This window comes from Topomyia yanbarensis, chromosome 2, assembly GCF_030247195.1.
Source record: "Topomyia yanbarensis strain Yona2022 chromosome 2, ASM3024719v1, whole genome shotgun sequence".
Lineage (NCBI taxonomy): Eukaryota > Metazoa > Arthropoda > Insecta > Diptera > Culicidae > Topomyia > Topomyia yanbarensis.
The window spans coordinates 34,545,616-34,563,851 of record NC_080671.1 but is presented as its reverse complement, the minus strand read 5'-3'; the positions used below and the strand labels follow the sequence as shown (position 1 = coordinate 34,563,851).

General features: G+C 35.3%; 2 protein-coding genes across 4 annotated transcripts in view; one reads left to right on the top strand and one right to left on the bottom strand.

The window, feature by feature from the left end:
- LOC131682539 (transient receptor potential-gamma protein) overlaps positions 1 to 18,236 on the bottom strand; it is a 526,333-nt gene that overhangs the window by 245,783 nt on the left and 262,314 nt on the right. The window lies entirely within an intron of this gene.
- Positions 8,844 to 9,555, top strand: LOC131682542 (myoglobin-like). Its single transcript, XM_058964103.1, has 2 exons — positions 8,844 to 9,091; positions 9,160 to 9,555. Exons 1-2 carry the CDS (start codon positions 8,916 to 8,918, stop codon positions 9,530 to 9,532), a joined length of 549 nt encoding a protein of 182 aa, XP_058820086.1. The 5' UTR covers positions 8,844 to 8,915; the 3' UTR covers positions 9,533 to 9,555.

Sequence of the window (18,236 nt, the reverse complement as noted above, 5' to 3'; positions counted from 1 at the left end):
TCCCTAATAACATAAAACTAACTTCTGTTTATTCACAGTCTAGAGCACCCAAACACAGTAGGCAGGGTTAAAATGCAAGGAAATCAAAAGAAATATATGTTGTGTTTTGATCATGTTGATGTGTTTGGTTAGTTAAAAATATGCTCTGTCTGTTGATAAATATTTCTGCAGTAAACCAGGTCAAAAAACAATATGCATTACTACCAATTCAGGAGCATGTAAGCTATAAGTAACTTTCAAGTTTATCAACATGTTCAAGTTTAACTATCAGTATGTACTATGATTTTGATCGAATTTAAGGCAATTGCGAAGGGTCAATAAGCACTGGCTAGTGATTGAATCGTATATGGTGATTATTTAGTGAATAAAAACTACGCTTGTTGAATTCGCGTGGTAGACAAAAAGGAAAGAGAAATTATCATTGTGTGTTGTCACTTGACTCGGCTGTCTGCGCCCCGTCATTTTTTTTCTCACTCTCCCTCGTCACTGTTGTTGGTACTCACTATGCTCAATTTCGGTTGCTCAAGTTCTCTCAACTGAAAAAGACGATCATTTTGATTTGTGACTGAAGCTTTGGGTACATTTTGAAGAAAAAGTGATGATCATGATTTTGTGCAACTCTGATTTCAGCTACAATTGTTGCAAGATAAACTTTTCATATTTTCCCAAAAAACGACAAAAATACGTAGAAGTACAGAAATTTCGTCTGATTGGCACATAACTGCGAATTTCCGTACTTCTACGTATTTTTGGCTAATTTTTGAGAAAATATAAACAATTGTTCTTTCAGAAATTGTAGCCGCCATCAATTACAATAGATTGGTGTATAAATAGTGTAGGTCATCCCTTTTAATTTGCAGTTATTTGCCAATCAAACGAAATTTCTGTACTTCTACGTATTTTTGTCGTTTTTTTAAAGAAAATATAAAAAGTTTATCTTGCAACAATTATAGCCGAAATCAATTACAATCGATTGGTGTATAAAAAGTATTCTAAGGGATGATCCCTTAGAATTCGACGTTATTTACCCACTAAATGAAATTTCTGTGCTTATACGTATTTTTGGCTTTTTTTTAGAAAATATAAAAATTTGTTCTTTCAGAAATTGTAGCCAAAATCAATTACAATCGATTGGTGTATAAAAAGTATTCTAAGGGATGATCCCTTAGAATTCGACGTTATTTACCCACTAAATGAAATTTCTGTGCTTATACGTATTTTTGGCTTTTTTTTAGAAAATATAAAAATTTGTTCTTTCAGAAATTGTAGCCAAAATCAATTACAATCGATTGGTGTATAAATTGCATAGGTAATAGCTTTGAACACTTAAAGTTATTTGTCAACTAAATGAAATTACTGTAGTTCTACGTACTTATGTCTATTTTTGAGAAAATATAAAAATCGTTCTTCCAGAAATTGTAACCAAAATCAATTATAATCGATTGGTATATAAAAAGGTACAGGCCATCACTTTGAATTCAACGTTATTTGCGAACTAAATGAAATTTCTGTACTTCTACGTACTTTTGGCTATTTTTTGAGAAAATATAAAAATGTGTTTTTTCAGAAATTGTAGCCGCCATCAATTACAATCGACTGGTGTATTAAAATGTATAGGTCATCGCTTCAAATTTGAAGTTATATGACGAATATTTTAAAATTCTGAACTTCGTCGTATTTACTGAATCGTCCTGACACACTCTATTATTTAGTAGCTTACATACAATATTGTGTTTCTCCACGTTTGTGCAAACATTTTGATATAATAATATCCATGTATAATATGTAGAACTATTGAGTAAACAGGTAATTTTCAAACCGTAAAACTAACAAGTCGCAAAGAATTTCAATGCCGTATGCCACCTACATTGTAAAAATCCTATCTCCTAAAAACTCGAATAAGTATAGTATTTTTTGAAAATATACTTTTTATTGCATATATTACAAGTCTAGAAGCTCTAAGGATTGCATTGGTGTAAGGAAAATTGAAATTGGTTGACAAATGGTCGTGATACGATTGTTTGGACAGAAAAACTCATTTCGTCTGTACTGACTCTCAATTACTGTTTTTACAATTACTTCAGATATACAGATTTGTTTTCCATCATTCTTTGTTCACTGTTTTTATAAAAAAATTGCCTATCCAATGGTGAAGAAAATATTAAAATTGGTGAGCAAACAGCTAAGATATGGCAAGTCAAAGAAGCGTTCCCATTTTTTTTCTCACCGACTTTGTTATACTCTTTTTACTATAACTTACGGTAGACAACTCTATTCTTCTATTTTTTTTATTTGACGTATTCACAAAAGACATATCTTTCTATTGGTGAAGACAGATTTGAAATCGATTATGTAACGGCTGAGATATGACCGGTCAAAGTAAGCGTTCCCATTTTTTTAGACCCCCTTGGTAGTCCGCGTAACTTTTTACCCCCTTGGTATTCCGAGTGTTAATCATTTGTGTGGCACGTTAGTATCAAAAATTCACGTAAAAATTGTAATTTCTAGAAGAACGCGGAAAAAACGGGTACAGAAGATCAAACAAAAGGTATACTTATGTAAATTGGAATTTTTTTGTTTCATTGATTTCAACCATAACCGGCTGCACTTTTCCAGTACGGAAATATTCGTTTACTCCTCCATATTGTGAAGTTTTCCAAGGAAATTTTTATTTTAACATTTTAACAAATGTGTGTACGAGTATACATAAATTTTCAAAAAGTTAGGACGTTTCTATCCCTTTCAAAAAATCACGAAAACAAACCTCTTTTGACATTAAAAATGTCTTACTCCACTATCTGGGGCTAGGTGTCATTCTAAAATCTAAACTATCTCCCATGTAACGAAACTATGTAAGGTTTGCACGCTTATAACTCCGATATTACTAGATGGATTTTAATCATTCATACACCAACCGATTCAGAAACACCTAACTTAAATATTGGCAATAATTTAATATCTCCCCAATCAAAGTAGACTTTTGGAAATTGGTAAAATTAAAAAGTTCACAAAAAACGGGAAAAATACCATTCGTGAGGCAGATTTCTCAGACACAGCCGTCAAAAGAGGGCAGCTTAGTTGCTCAATGAAACACGAAAAGTCATAAATAGAAGCAACGCATGTCCGTTTAAATCAGTTGTTGCTCTTATCCCACACGAGCAACGTCGTCTCCGGGCGATGCAATAAGTGCTATCGATTTTCGGTAACGTTGGCATTTGCACACACTCGCACCTAAGTGACTAAACCATATACGGTTAGTTTATAAATAGAGGTGACGCGTACCAGTTTGAATCAGTTTTTGTTCTTATGTCGAACGGGTAAGATCATGGCTGCAGCGTCTGGGCACTACAATAAGCGGTAGACGCTATGCATTTTCGGCAGCGGTGGCCGTGTGCGGATTTGTCGGGTACCAGCACGGTATCACAGAATGATTTGCAAAGTGGGTGGGTGGTTTGGATTTAATTCAATACGGTGTGTGCTGCTTAAGAGTGTTGCGTTTGAAAAAAATATATTTATTTTTATGCATGCGTGTGCGTTGTAACTTGTTAATCCATGTTTACGGCGCTTTGTAGCTGCGTAGGGTAAAGAGCCAATTGGTTTTCATGTTTCATATTTCGGTTATGTTTTTTATCAGTAAGGCATCTGACAACGTGCTTCTGTAGTTATTGCACTGTTCAGCAGCGTAGTATTTTATATAGGAGAGTACACTCAGGTTTTTTACGCGGATTTTGAAATTTACGCGGTTTTCATTAACGCGTTTTTTTTAAATTTACGCGGTTTTCATTTACACGGCCTGTATCTCCTGCGTGAAAAATCTGAGTGTAATTGCATCGGAAACAATCACATTCCCAGCAGAACTTTTTGTTTTCTAATTTCAAACACTTTTGTTTCGTACTGCACACAACGGAAAATTTTAAAACAGAACTTACCGTCCCAGCAGCAGTTGAAGCGGGTGTTCTTTTTCGATTCAAATTCAAGCCATGTCTTAAGCGTTACTGGACTTAAAATTGTTTTCCCAGTTTAACCAGACAGAATATCTGTCCTACCCTATGTATTTAAAACACAGTTCTAATTGCGTTTTAAGGTATACAACAAATACGGTTGGGTATACTAATTTAAATTTTAAAATAAATCTGTTTTAAATTATGAAACAAACCGCTGTACTGAAGATATAATTATGTCAGTCCTATTACCACATAAAACACCTACATAACATAAAACGCTGCAGAATTGGTTTAATAATACAATGTTTACACTACAGAGTTATAACAAGTTTTAATAATTAGCAACAAGAAAAATGTCACCAAGATAGCATAAAAACCCGTTTTAACTGGTAGTGCGAACGTTGCATAACAATGTAATTTATCAAATAATTTCATTTTTCCACCACTAATCGATCAAGAAATACTTACACTTAAGATTGTTTATTAGTACATTATTGAAAATTTAAATTTAAATTCATTAGTACATTATTGAAAATTTAAATGGAAAATGAAATTTCATATTTTATGGAGAATCTGTATATTTCCGTTGGCGGGCGTGGGTTTCCTCATCACAGCTCTCAATATGGAACTTTTCTTTTGAATATATTTTCTGGACAGACCAGCCTATTTTTACTAGATGGATCAGCCAAATAATGCCAATCACCTAGTGAGATACTTGATTAATTAATAGATTACCGTTAAAAGACCTTCAATAAATTATGTTTTAATGGGGAGGGTATATAGCAAGTTGTAACATATGAAAACAGGCGAGTGAACAAGAGCGTGTGTCAATATGTGTGATAGATAAAAAAGCTATATTTTTAATGTCACCGTGGTCGTGTCCTGTACACAACCCTTTAATTTTTTCTCTCCCAAAGCAGTCCACCCCCATAATTGTATCTATTAATTTAGAACACTTTTTTAACATAAACTACCCAAACAAATTAACGAATGGGAGAAGATTCGCCAAATTTTGAAAGAAACCGTGAAATTTTTCTTTTAACAAACTACCAAAAATGGTGTAGTTCGATGCAATAGAAAAAAGATATCATTAAAAATAATCCTCAAGTAGACGGTATACGAAGAAGTTTCTTGTGGACGAGTTTGTTTCCATCTACTTGAAGTCATTTATTTCGCTTCTCGTTTTCCGAGATATATTTTAGATCGATCAAAGGGTCATAAGTTAGAAAGTTAGCTTTCAGAAGGTACTGGCAAATGAAAGTATGCACATTGATAAGTGATCAAGACACAATCAGACAACTTGAAATTGTTAGGTGCATAGGAGAAAATGGTACGTAGAAAATGCACAGAAGTACAAAATATGTCCTGATATCATCCTTTTCCGTTTTATCCAAATAAAATTCGGTTGGTATATTAAAACGGATCATTACTATATTGAACGATAAATAACATATCATAACTTTTAAAGCATACAAGACAGACACTTGGTGTCTTCAGCAAAGTTGTTTGCAAAAAACGAGCTATAAATTAGCAAAAGACATCATCTCGATATAATAACTTTAAAAAAAAATAATGAAAATATCTCACGTATAGGGGAATTAATCAGTGAAAACGCAATGTCAAAAGAAAGAGCTTCTTAAATACAATAACTTCTCCGAAGATGCTATTGACCTCAACTTAGCCGTTTTGACGGTAATAGTCAATTTCATATTTTCGGTATTATTTCTAGATATTAGTAAACGGCAATAATCTGTCACACGTATTTAATATTTAATATTTCCTTCGCTAATAGTCCGATTTCAACATACTATTGTTCGTTGGAAAGGTATTCATTGAGGCTGTCTAGAAATGTATAAAGCGTTCATCTATGTTGTCAATTTCGTCAGTAATCTCAAAAAAACTGCTAAAATAACCTTTATTGGACATTCAAAAATCCATATCTTAGAAACTAAACAACAGAATCAAAAACAAATTAATAGCGGTTTGTCTGGCAGTGAGGCCTTTTATTGGCAGTTGGGTTGGATAAGACCGGTTCAGCCATTGCTGAGAAACACGAATGAGAGTTTGTCCGTTACATACACACTGGCATTGTCTCAAATCGTCGAGCTTAGTCGATTGGTATGTAAGACTCGGCCCTCCGGGTCTCAAAAAAAACTTGAAAGTTTGAGCGAATTATATACATTTCTTTTATAAGAAACGTAAAAACATAGGAACATTGTGACCTCCTAGTATTAAGTATTTAAAATGTAAAAAACAAAAGAATTTGGCACCACCAAGCTAACGCATTTGTGCCTATCAAATAAACAAACTGAATAAATAAAAAAAATCAATACTGAAAAAGTTATTCGAATAAAACAGTATTTCTAAGAAACACCCTAACCTTCGATTTTAATTTGTTGTACAATGAAAAGTATGACAGATAGAGATTACATGTTTTCAGCAAACTTTTCTAAAGTTCGTCGCTCTACAACTTCGCTGGAGGTCGGTTGGCTCTAACTAGAATGATTAATAAAGTTAATGTTTTACCTTGGTAAAATAAGAACCACCCTAACTGTTGTTTTAACAAAAAAAGAGCTCGCAAACTTCGAAAACTTCTCCAAGGACTTAATAAGGCTAAGTTGTTTAGTTTTAGTTAAATCTCAAAATTCCTGCCAAATTTGCATTCTGGACCACTGTGCATTGAACCTAATCAAATGAATAACGATGTAGGAGGTCCTAATAGTTTTCTTATAATTGCTGCTCGCACCAATTACTAGTTGCTAGAAGCTGAACATAACTATAAAATATTTAAAAAAATCAAAATATTGTGAATTTCAAGACCATGTACAAAGTAGCCTGAAATGGAAAATGATTGCGAATGTCTTCTAAATATCACAAACACTCAAGATAGATCGTGAATCATGTACTATGAATCATGAACCAGTTCACAAATCCATGAAGAATATTTAATGATTTTATTAACTATATCACGAGCACGAATGATCAGTTGTGATCAATTGTGAAAATTATATGAAAATTATATATGTGAGAATATGAAATTTATTTCATGGTCATTTGTGAACTATTTCATGAGCATGAAAAATGACTAATCGTTAGGAATCATGAAGCAGTTCACGTATACACGAAAACATTTTATGATTTTGTTAACTATTTCACGAGCACAAATATTGAATCTTGATTAATAGATTAGAAATCAAAAACTAGTTCAAGATGACTAGAAGGATTCATGAATAATATTCCGGGTTTCGTGAAATACTTTAACAGAAAATATGTTTTGATTTTGTAAACTACTTCACAACCACAAAAACCAGATCATGTTCAAAATTTAACAAATCATGTATCAGTCCATGTCGAATAGTCGGACTCTGAGTAATGTTCCAAAAGCTATGAATAAAATCACGATTTATGAATAATGTTCATAAAGTTGTGAACTAGTTCACGTACAGAAAATCGGTTTGATAATAGTATGGCGGAAGCCGTGACTAAAGTTCACAAAACAAAAGCGAATATCTCCACTAATAAAAGCGTTATATAGACGTTACTGAAGGGAAACGGAACATAATTATAAAACACATGACTTTTGTTCATGAGGACCATGTTTACGTAATGTAAAAATGTGATTGTTCTAGAATTCATGGCACTTTATTCACAATTTAAGGAACAATTTTTTTCGTGTAGTTGTGGCCATAGTTCCTGTCGCATAAATAAGAAATACTTGGATTAAGATTCAAATACCAAAAGATAGTTACTTTTAGTTGCAAGTAATTTATCTTTCCACTCACGTTTACCGCTAACAGCCCATGGGTTTGGCTTCAACGTTCACCGATTAGTATAATTGCTACACCCAGAGGCCCAAAACCACTGCTCTACTGGGCGAACCTTTTCAAAGCAACTATATCCAATTACCGCACAATGGAAAGTTGCGTTGATGAGGAAGCTCCCCCGGATAGATCAGCCGGCAGGCGTCCACGTGTCCAGTCGCAATAAACAACTCATCCCACAATACATACACACACACCCCCGGTGAGAATGGGAGGGACACAAAGTCATCATCAGGTCCGCGGCAGCCGCTCTGCCGAGCACCCCCACAAGAGTCCTAACGGAATGATAAATGATAACAACTGTCGGTATCACTTTTGCACCAATTAGCGAAAATTAAAACATAAAAATAAATAGCGTTTCTCTCTCTCTCGTTCTGTCTCTGATTCTGTTAGTGTCACTGTTCCGTTTAGGCCTTTAGGGGCCAAAGCTTTATAGTACTTGTTGCACTTTAGTCCTCCTGTCCGGTTCGGAGGACACCAATTACTACATTGAGAGTAGGTGCCAAGATAAGCTTTCAACCAACACCACCGAGACGGTGCTGACGGGCCCCGAATGATTGGCGGCGGTGTTCTTGTTTATACAAATTAACCGCAGGAGATGAATAAATATTGTTTTGGTTCGAATTACACCGGGTCGCAAAGCGACCGACACCGATCAAGTGTGGCTTATAGCGTGGCGTTGGCGTTCGATTCCCATCGGCACGCTCGGATGCAAATTAAAATTGGAACGAATTACGATGATTGAATTGCATAAACACATATACACCGCTGATGAAAGCCGGTGTGTTACATCAGCTCACAGCCAAATCGTTCCCTTTTTATTCGAGCGGTTGTTATTAGTAGACAGCTCTCGGCAGACTCAGGATTATGGCGTAAATGATAACTGACAAAATTTACTCTGGGGGGAAATACTGGAGAAACTGTTTCTCATAAAATAAAAAAGAAAAGTTTTCTCCTTCCTTGACTGGTGTGAAATGTACTTGGCGTATAACAGTTTTTTTTTCAATATTGCACCTTAAAGAAAATTTAAACAGTCCCATGTTAATCGAGAGCTACTGAAAATTTTTGCAAGAAGGAACAACCGGCTTTAGAATCATCTAAACGTGAATAATGTATACGTTCACGATCAGCAGGCCGTGAGACAGCGAAAATGTTTTTCATTCGCTTGGACGCAGATCCGTTGAAGTGTTATTTCATGGCAGAAGGGAAAATGATGCACATGATGGATGAAACCGGTCTGACCGGAAAGCAGAAGATAACTCTTCTCTCAATGTGGGGCCTACTTAAGCAGGATCTTCACGTTCATGGACGCAACGTGTTGCTGACGTAAGATTTTTAGTTTTTCTATGCTGATAACAACATATCAGAACTAACTGCCTTCAAAACGATTCCAGCATGTTTAATCAACACCCGGAGTTCCTCTCGTATTTTGACTTCAGCGCGGATTTGAACAGTACCAATCTAGCGGACAATGAGGCACTCTTTTCCCACTCACTTAACATGATTAATGGTTTCGGAGCCCTCATCGAGTACGGTCTCAATAGTCCGAAAATGTTTCAATGCTCGCTTACTAAGCTGGCCAAAAACCACAAGTGGCGAATGGTGTCCGGAGTGGATGTGAGGTTGTTCGGAAATGTGATGCTGAACTATTTCATCGAAGTGTTAGATCGACAAGCTGCTAACGATCTGCCGAATGCCTTTGGCAGATTTATGGACATAATTGCCGATGCATTTGATGATTATCCGAGCCCTCGGGCAAGCAGTTAGGGTCAGTATGTGTAATTTTATTAATGAAAGGAAGCTAATACTAAAAATTTACAAGGAAAAAACTGTTTCATTTCTACGTTGCACAGTGGTTCCAAACCCGAAAAAGACGGTTGAAAGCATTTACTGGCTTTCGGTAAAGTTTTCATTTTTGAACATCTTCGGCAAAGTTTCATGAAACCTGATAAAGCATTTGAGTCGGTTAGCACGTTAATTCTTCTTAAGGGGGTAGTCCCAATGAAAAAATATTTTTTTCTTCTGCAACTTTGTAGCGCAGATGGTTTTAAGTAACTTTGCTGAACGTAATATTTTCTTTTAATTTGTTTGGGCGAAATATATTCGTAGGGATACGTTAAAATCAGTTTTCGACGTTTTCTCCATACAATGAATACTTATCACCTACGTTCAAATTCCAACGAATAACATAACTTTCATGAACACAGTAGAATTCATGTCAATTTAACATGGTGATACCAAACACTGAAAATATGGTTAAAAGTATTTTTTGGCTTTCGAACATGTTTTCGTGATAAAGTCACATCAGCAAAGTTTCGTGAAATTTGATGTCGAAATTGACAAACACCTTGATTTTCCTTAAGGAGGTATTCCTATTTTCAAACAGCTTTTTCTATTTAAACAATAAAAAAAACCTTTACTTATTTAACCCTTTCATCCCCAACTTTTTTCTAGCGCACGTAGGGTTTCAAAACTATTTTTATTTGAAAACGATGGGGTCAAGAAACACGAAAAGCCTTTTTCCTAAAGAAAGGTGCTTCTCTCGCCGTGCTAGAAGCTTCTTAATTTTTACTTTCCAATGCTCAATACAACTTTCTTAGAAAATTTACAATAGTCCACTTGTGTGGAAAACGTAGCCAAAGACAGTCTAAATTGACAAGTTTTATCAGTTTTTATTAATATTGCAACATAACGAAGATATATAAAAAATTCATTTTCCGTCGTCAACGTAAACTGTCCCTGGCAGCACTGCTCCATCGGAATCCAATCAGACTAATTGCAATAGCTTCAGTTCTAGAGCTGATCCTTGTAACTGTTAGTACTCAAATGAAAGGCAATAGATGCATTTATTAGCCTTACTTGATTTTGTGAACACATCTTGCCTCAATCAAAAGTTATAGCTTCTTAAAACGTTGTTGTCCACAAACAGCATGGGCATGAATGGGTTAACCATGTATAACGATAAACCTTTATATATATTCGGTTATATTTTTTCAAAAAATTAATTTTAATTTTGCCCTCTTTTCATAAAGTTTTGACCAATTTCGATGAAACTGGCTTCAAATAATCCGGACTTTAGTTCAGTTTCTGTGTTTCTATTAGCATTTGAATCCGTTGACCGGTTCCCGAAATTTTTTAGAATCCCAGCGGGATATATCCGGCATCCAAGTGTGATGACGGATAAGTTTTGAAGCAACATCTCATCAGTATATTCAATTTTTTTTAATTGATCCTTCACAATGGGCATGCATTGAACCAATCTTGACCACCGTAAAACTGTTCCGGGAGAACCTTAGAAAACGTACATACCTTACTATCATTCCAGCGTTGATTTCAACGAAATGCGAAGTTCTTCAAATCATACACCCCTACAGCTCCCTCAACCTCGGTATGGCCATTCCACCAACGGTTCCGGAAGAAATCAAATAAGAACATTTGACGCCATTTTGAAAACCTAGATGGCGGTTTCGGTTACCACAAAACAGCGAAAAACATCATGAATATGGGTATCATTTGCAACTGGGGTGGTCAGCAGAAGATAGAAATAGGAGAGCGACACCATTTTGAAAACCAAGAGGGAACATCCGATTAGACATGTGGGCCATCGCGCCACGCCACTGCCGCCAGTTAATTTTTAACATTCGCCGATGCTGAAGTCGTCCAAAAAAAATTTCCCACGCCGATTATTTACGAACTCGAATTTTCCCAAAATGCTGGCTTTTACCAAAAGAAGACAATTTACTATGATGTAAGTTATATTTATTCTGAAGACATCGCACTGAAAAAAAAATCGTTCTCTGATTCGCGAATAAAGTATCATGCATTCTGACTAATTTTTACTTAACGAAAACAGGACCATAAACAAAAATCATTTGTTTTATAATTGTGTTCAATCTCCTTCCGTAACGCTTGCGTGATGCTTTTACTTGTGTTAATTTTTTTATTGTGAATTTTATTTACGATTTGCGCTATGTCATTACCCAATCGTTTTTCTGTGCGTGAAGTAATTTACGACTCTATGAATATTACTTATAAACCAATTGTTGACTCGTGATTATATCCATACAACTACATTATTTACGGTCCAACTATAGGACGTAACTAATTCATGATTTAGTACAACTTGATCGTAGTTATGAATTAGATCACAAAACTTAAACAGTATTGATGTTTTCTCCTGAACTATTTCATGAAACTCGAAATATTATTCACGGATCCTTTCATGTCTTGTGAACTGGCTCGTGAAATAGTTCTCAAAATTATAAAACACGTTTTCAATTTCATTATTTAGTTCATGAAATATGAAATTTTGTACATGATCTTAATATTTTTACGTTAACAATTTCATGGAATTCAGACTGTTATTCACGAATTCGTGAACTGGTTATTGCCTGGTTTTGAATAAGTTCACAAATTAAGAAAGCATTTCTAACCATTTTCACTTTCATGCAACTTTGCACATGGTTTTGAAATTCTTCTGTGAAGTATTTCAAAAAAGTTTGGATTATTATTCATGGATTGATTTTTGTTCCGTGCACTGTTTGATAGAATATAACAGAGTTGTTTATGTGCAACTGCTAGTGATAAATCATAGGTACAAATAGTAGATATATGAAAATGATGTTTCTTATAGTCCTAATATCACAACAAGATTAGTTCGTTATGGCACGAGAAGTCCAAAAAATTGTTTCAAAATCGCCCAACTCGGGTCCATGGATCGATGGGTATCCGGTCGTTTGCCGTTTGGCCTATTTTTTAAATTTTGTCTATGTTTATTGTATTATCTAAATCCGTTATTAACACATCACTACATCTATTACACTACATCTATTTACAAATTGTATATAATTTGCAAAAAGTTTTAGTATGTGCGTTTTCGTTGCTCTTGACATTCGGTTGAGTGTGGGTCTTGTCAAGTCGGAGAATTCCGGTATTCTCCAACCGCGCAGTAAAGTCTTAGCCTTTCGTTGCAGCAATGTCCACGCGTTTATTACACGGGAACACTAGCTGAATTTGTGTTGGAGCGTTTCAACCGCAGTATTGCAATACAAACATTGCTCCCCATCCGAGCGTCAGATGACGTGCATCAATCGCCTGTGCTCGATTTTGCCGTTAGTTAGAAGGAACAATTCGCTTCTCTAGCTAGATGATAGTCCTTGCGTACGATGTATGTTGTACCACACTCTTCGCCAGTCTATGTTTGCGTTGGCCGTTTGACCCAAATACCATTGGCCAATTGCCATTTTGTCAACTACACGGGAGTCGACTGGTTTTGGTTCAAGATCTATTTGACCGAAAGTAATACTCTCAAAAAGTCCATCCAAATTGACTGAATAAGCGTAAATGAGAAATACATGGATACACCCAATAAGATACGAATATGATTTGTTTACCTTAAAACCAATACTGTTTATTTATTCTTGAATTTACAATATTTGTAATTATTGGTCTAAATATTCCGTGGATGTTTTCCTTATTTTTAACATGAGCTGTTCTTTCTATGTATTTCTTTTATATATGTCTACAGGGAAAATTGAGCCATATTTTTCATATCGTTCATAAAGCTCGATGGCGTCTTCAGTTTTCACAAAGAGAGTATTGATAGATAATATTCATTTCGGGAATATATCTTCCTTTCTTTACAACATAAACTGTTCCTTATAGCCTATAGCAGTGATTCTCAACCCGTAAAGGTGTTACTGGGGGTCCTCGGAGAAAAATATATTTTCCGAGTGGATATTGAAATATCAAGTCTTGTTCCATAACAGACTGAAAATAATATATTGATAGCATACAAAATCAATGTTCAACCGTGGGGATCCGCAACAACCCAGGATGATTTCTAAGGCGACCGCGGTACGAAAAAAGTTGAGAACCGCTGGCCTATAGAACTGTTGATTAAATACCTATAACGCATATTTTTTTTCAATTCGTATATTTGATAAGGCACGTTTGCGTTAGCTTAAAGGTGCCATTTTTTCATTGTTTTACATTTTGAATTTCTTAAAACTAGGTGGTTAAACATTTCAATATTATTTTGTTTTATATAAAGAAGCTAAAAAAAACTTTACAGCTAACTTATACATATACAAGAAGGGATAATAGATTATTCGTAAGATTAGGGGACGGCTCATTTTGTGTGTTCTTTATATAGTAATGCACGTTATAATTTTTAGAAAGGAGATTGTTGAAGCAATTAATTATTAACTAAGCGGAACATTTTACAAGCTTATTAACTAGAAATAGTTAGAGGGAGTGGTTCAATTTTATTAAGATTAGGAGGAATTAATTGCGGCTATTTAAAGTAGAGGTACTGTTGGACATTTCTTAACGAGATTAAATATTGATCAACTAAAACTAGAAGATAAGGGGCACATAAGTTTTGCGAAGATATTCAAGGGGAAGAAAGGGGGGAGGGGGATAAAGTCATACATCTGTGTCAGAGACAAGGGAGAAAGGGTGGACAAGGCTGACAAGGGGGGAAGATATAAACTTTCAGTTTCCGGGATCGGGAATCAACGGCCAGGATTACAGATTCAGACGGATGCATCATGTATTGGGACGCCGGGCGGTCTTCCTCGAGCCGGCAGGGGTTCCTCCAGACAATTTCGTAGTACGGCTCAGATACGGATCGGTAACACACCGCGTTGCGCGTGTGATATTGTACTGTAGATCTCGTGTTGTTGAGTCATTCGACAGATTTTTTGTCTCGTCTTGGAGTCGCATCAGACCATCGCACAGTGGTCCCAAAGAACAAAAAAGGGGATTGATGATTAATCCCCCTAATAGTGAGTTACGAAATTTATTTTCTTCAACAATTCAGATAGACAAATACTTATTTCAGCAAAGTTGTAGAGAAACTTGTTACAAACATTTTACCTGAAGAATTCAACTCTCTAACTTTTGAGCTTTTTGAGATATAGGACATTATTTGTAAAAGGCCCCTTAAAAACTGTTTTTTCATCATAAGTTTTCTTCTAGATTTTTTCCATTATATAAATGTTCTAGAACATTGTTTGGACTATTAAACTGCTTTACTTTGCCGAAGACGGAAACTTGCTATCGCTAGTATGTGTGGAGATATTCACATTTTTTTATTGAAAATAGCTCTTTTTCCAATGCCGATAACTTTTAAACGGGCAAAAACGGGCAAACCACTTTATAAACAAGTTAAAGTGCGAGAAAAGCACACCAAATACTGGAAAAATCAGATCTCCCTAAGGCGGCCCTCTGTGGAAATACTAGAGCTAAAGTTTGTCTATACTAGAGCTGTTCCGGCATTAAATACATCGTTATATATTACTGTTAGCTTTGAAATAAAGGGTTAAAGTCGCAATAATTAGCCTTTCTTATTTTTGTAAGCACGTCTTGAGTAAATACCCAAGCAACCAAAAGTTGATATAAAGGAGCTGCTAAAGCTTCTCGTTTTAAGTAATTTTGCAATACGTTTTATGTTCTAATAGCGGGTTAAGCAGTTTTATTAAAGCTTTAGCAGCTTGAAAGTTCGCTAAAAACTTTTTGTGAATTTTAAAGTGTGTTTTTTAAGTATTATCCTAACTTCTGTTTGATTGGGCCAAAAGTTACAGTGGTTCAAAAACTCAATGCATACGCCTGACACCGGAAACTGACAATTCCCTTGCGCCTACTTCATAATAATAGCGTAAGTGCACCCGGATAAATAAAAACCATAACAGTAACAATCGGCACCATACATTAACCATTCATGCAATAGTCACCATAAAGGTTATCGTTCGTTTATAAAATAAGTATAAAAGAATTGGGGTACTTCAACATTTGAAACCTTAAAAATACTATAAACAGTATGATAACGATATGGGGTATATTGAAGATATCTTTACATATAATAAAATTCAACCTTAATACAGACCTTCCGATGGTGTATTATTGTTATTGTATGATAAGGTTTATAATAACGATATGGGATACAATGGACATATCTTTGTGGATAGTTCTATTTTAGCTTACCTAAAGGTTATAATTCGGTTGGATTATAACTAATCTACATGAAGCTTGTAACGTAATTTGCTCAAATAGACATCCTCACCATAAATGATCTTTATATATTTTGATACCGAACAGTTTACTTTAACCATACGAATGCATTCATCAAATTTTAGTGTTTTACAAACGTAATCATCGATATAATTCACATCGATTTGTTTAAATATAAAATATATGCCTAAGCTATCCGAAAGTTTACATTGAATTTCTCCGTGAATTGTATCGCCTTCATCCGTTATTGAAAAAAAACAATCGTTATGCGGCTTTCGTGCGTGTTTTAGATCGCCGGTTTTAAAGCAAATCGACCTATACAAATATTCATTAAAATGAAATCGATGTAATCTCTTAAACATTTTGTTGTTACTATACCTGTTAATAACATTCTCGGTCAAATGAACAAGTTCTATTTCTACCTTCTCTGAGTGGAATTTGGTCGTATTAATCTTTTGGCAAAACTCGGATACTTTTGGTCCTATATAGTCTGGTTTTAAGTTATATCTAATGTTGGACATAACGCAACGATTGGCAATTTGAATAATTGGTTCTTTTGGGCCCTTTACATATTTTTTCAGGACCCCGTTTACATCCTCATATACAAACAATGAAAAGGTCCACAGTGGGCCGTAATCGCGAGCACATTCAACTAAATGAAGAAGAAGGTGAACATTGTATGTCATGTTTTCGATACCATAAAGTTTTTCGAATTGTTCTACAAATAATCGAAGGCGTCTTTCACACAAGACAAATGTTTTTTCTGATATTTCGTTTTGCAACATATCAGAAATTGAAGCTACCAATAACATGTAGTGATCGTAATAATCTCTTCTTAAACATGATTTTAGGCAAATTGCACTATAATGAATTAACCAATGCAACCATTCATTTGCTTTCCACGAGGCTCTGTCACTTATCTTTCTAGCGCTTCTAGATGCCTCTGCATAGGATTTTATAGAAAGTAACATATCATCGATATTAGGGATTTTATTCTTAATGTAACACTTATCGTTCGGTGTTTCGAACCACGTTCTGCAAAGTAAACGGCAGATACCTAATAGAACTTCATGCATAAAATCAATTGGGCAGTTGCGCACCACATCGAAATCAGGAATCCTGATTAAGGGAGAAATACCTTTAATTCCATTCACAGCAACACCTCGGCAGCTGCTCACAGCCATTGCTCGCAATGTATCTCGTATATTTCTTTTTTGAACGTCTGACTTATAACCATATCTGATCTGCTTTCCTATAATATCTCCAGGATGAAGACAAAAGCTGCAGGCTTCGTACCCGTTGAACTGTTTGAAGTTCTGAATTTTACATCTTGCAATAGTATCTACACAACATGCAACAGCTTGAACGGTGTCAATAACAGCCGTGCCAACTTTCATACCCTCGTTGTATAGTTTAGTTAGTACGTTACCGAATGGCTTCAGAAAAATATTTAAATCGGGTTCACTGTCAGCCAACCACAGACCAGCTATTAAGATGTTTTTCCTCAGAAATCTTAGATTTGGAGGGAGCTCGTTTATGCACAAAATAAGTGGCCATAAAGATTTTTTAACACTGGAATTAAAAACCTTCACTCCATCTGTATTGAAGCTAAGTGTAATAGCATTTTTAAGATTCCTTTCCTTCATCACTGCAGCATTCCCAATATCTGTGACATTAATTGAGTCTAGAATCTTTGCTTGGTATTCTAAAATTGAACACCAGTTGTTCTGAAGAATTTTTCGAAGATTCGAAACGAAGTCGAAGGCAACAAAAAATGAAACATTATGGCTGGCACAGTTCACACACGGTACGTTAATTTCTCCGACATAATAACCGCAACGTATACACACATAATGTCGAGTGAATCTATTTCGAGTAAAAAAACACTGAATTTCGTATACGTTTCAGGAAGTGACTTATGACCAATTATCAAATTTATCATTTTTTTTTTTTTTTAATTTAATTCGTTTATTTGACACGGCTCATAGCGGTAGCTTAACGGAGCCGTGGATCTTTTATACGTTTACAATACATGTAAAAATAAAAATAAGAAAACAACAACAAGAATTAATTAATTGGATCTCGTGCGCGCAACTTTTTATTGCGAGCGGAGACCTTTTTTCGCGAGGTCTGCTGGCAAACAGCGTCAGGGGGGTCATTCAATTCTCTCTTGTTTTTCACGTCCCGGTCGAAGCTGGCTTGGTGTCCGGGATCAGATGTTCTCCCTTGCTTCTTGCACTTATTGTTGACCAGTGTAAATCCGTCGTCATTGTTACTGCATTCGTTGCCGATGTTGCTTACAGTTGCTTCAGTTGATGATTCTTTTGCGGTTGTCATTATGGTCTGAACAGCTGCTACAAAATTGGCCACCGTTTGTGGTTCAGGCATTGGTATTGAAAACTCTGTTTTAGGTTGGTTTGCCGTAGATGAGTTGGCAATCGTTTGAGATGCATTTTCC

What these genes read in the sequence shown, in the direction of transcription:
- LOC131682542 (XM_058964103.1), top strand. Translation starts at nt 8,916, where the DNA reads ATGTTTTTCATTCGCTTGGACGCAGATCCGTTGAAGTGTTATTTCATG. An exon ending in GGACGCAACGTGTTGCTGAC is followed by an intron (nt 9,092 to 9,159) that starts GTAAGATTTTTA and finishes AAACGATTCCAG; the next exon opens with CATGTTTAATCAACACCCGG.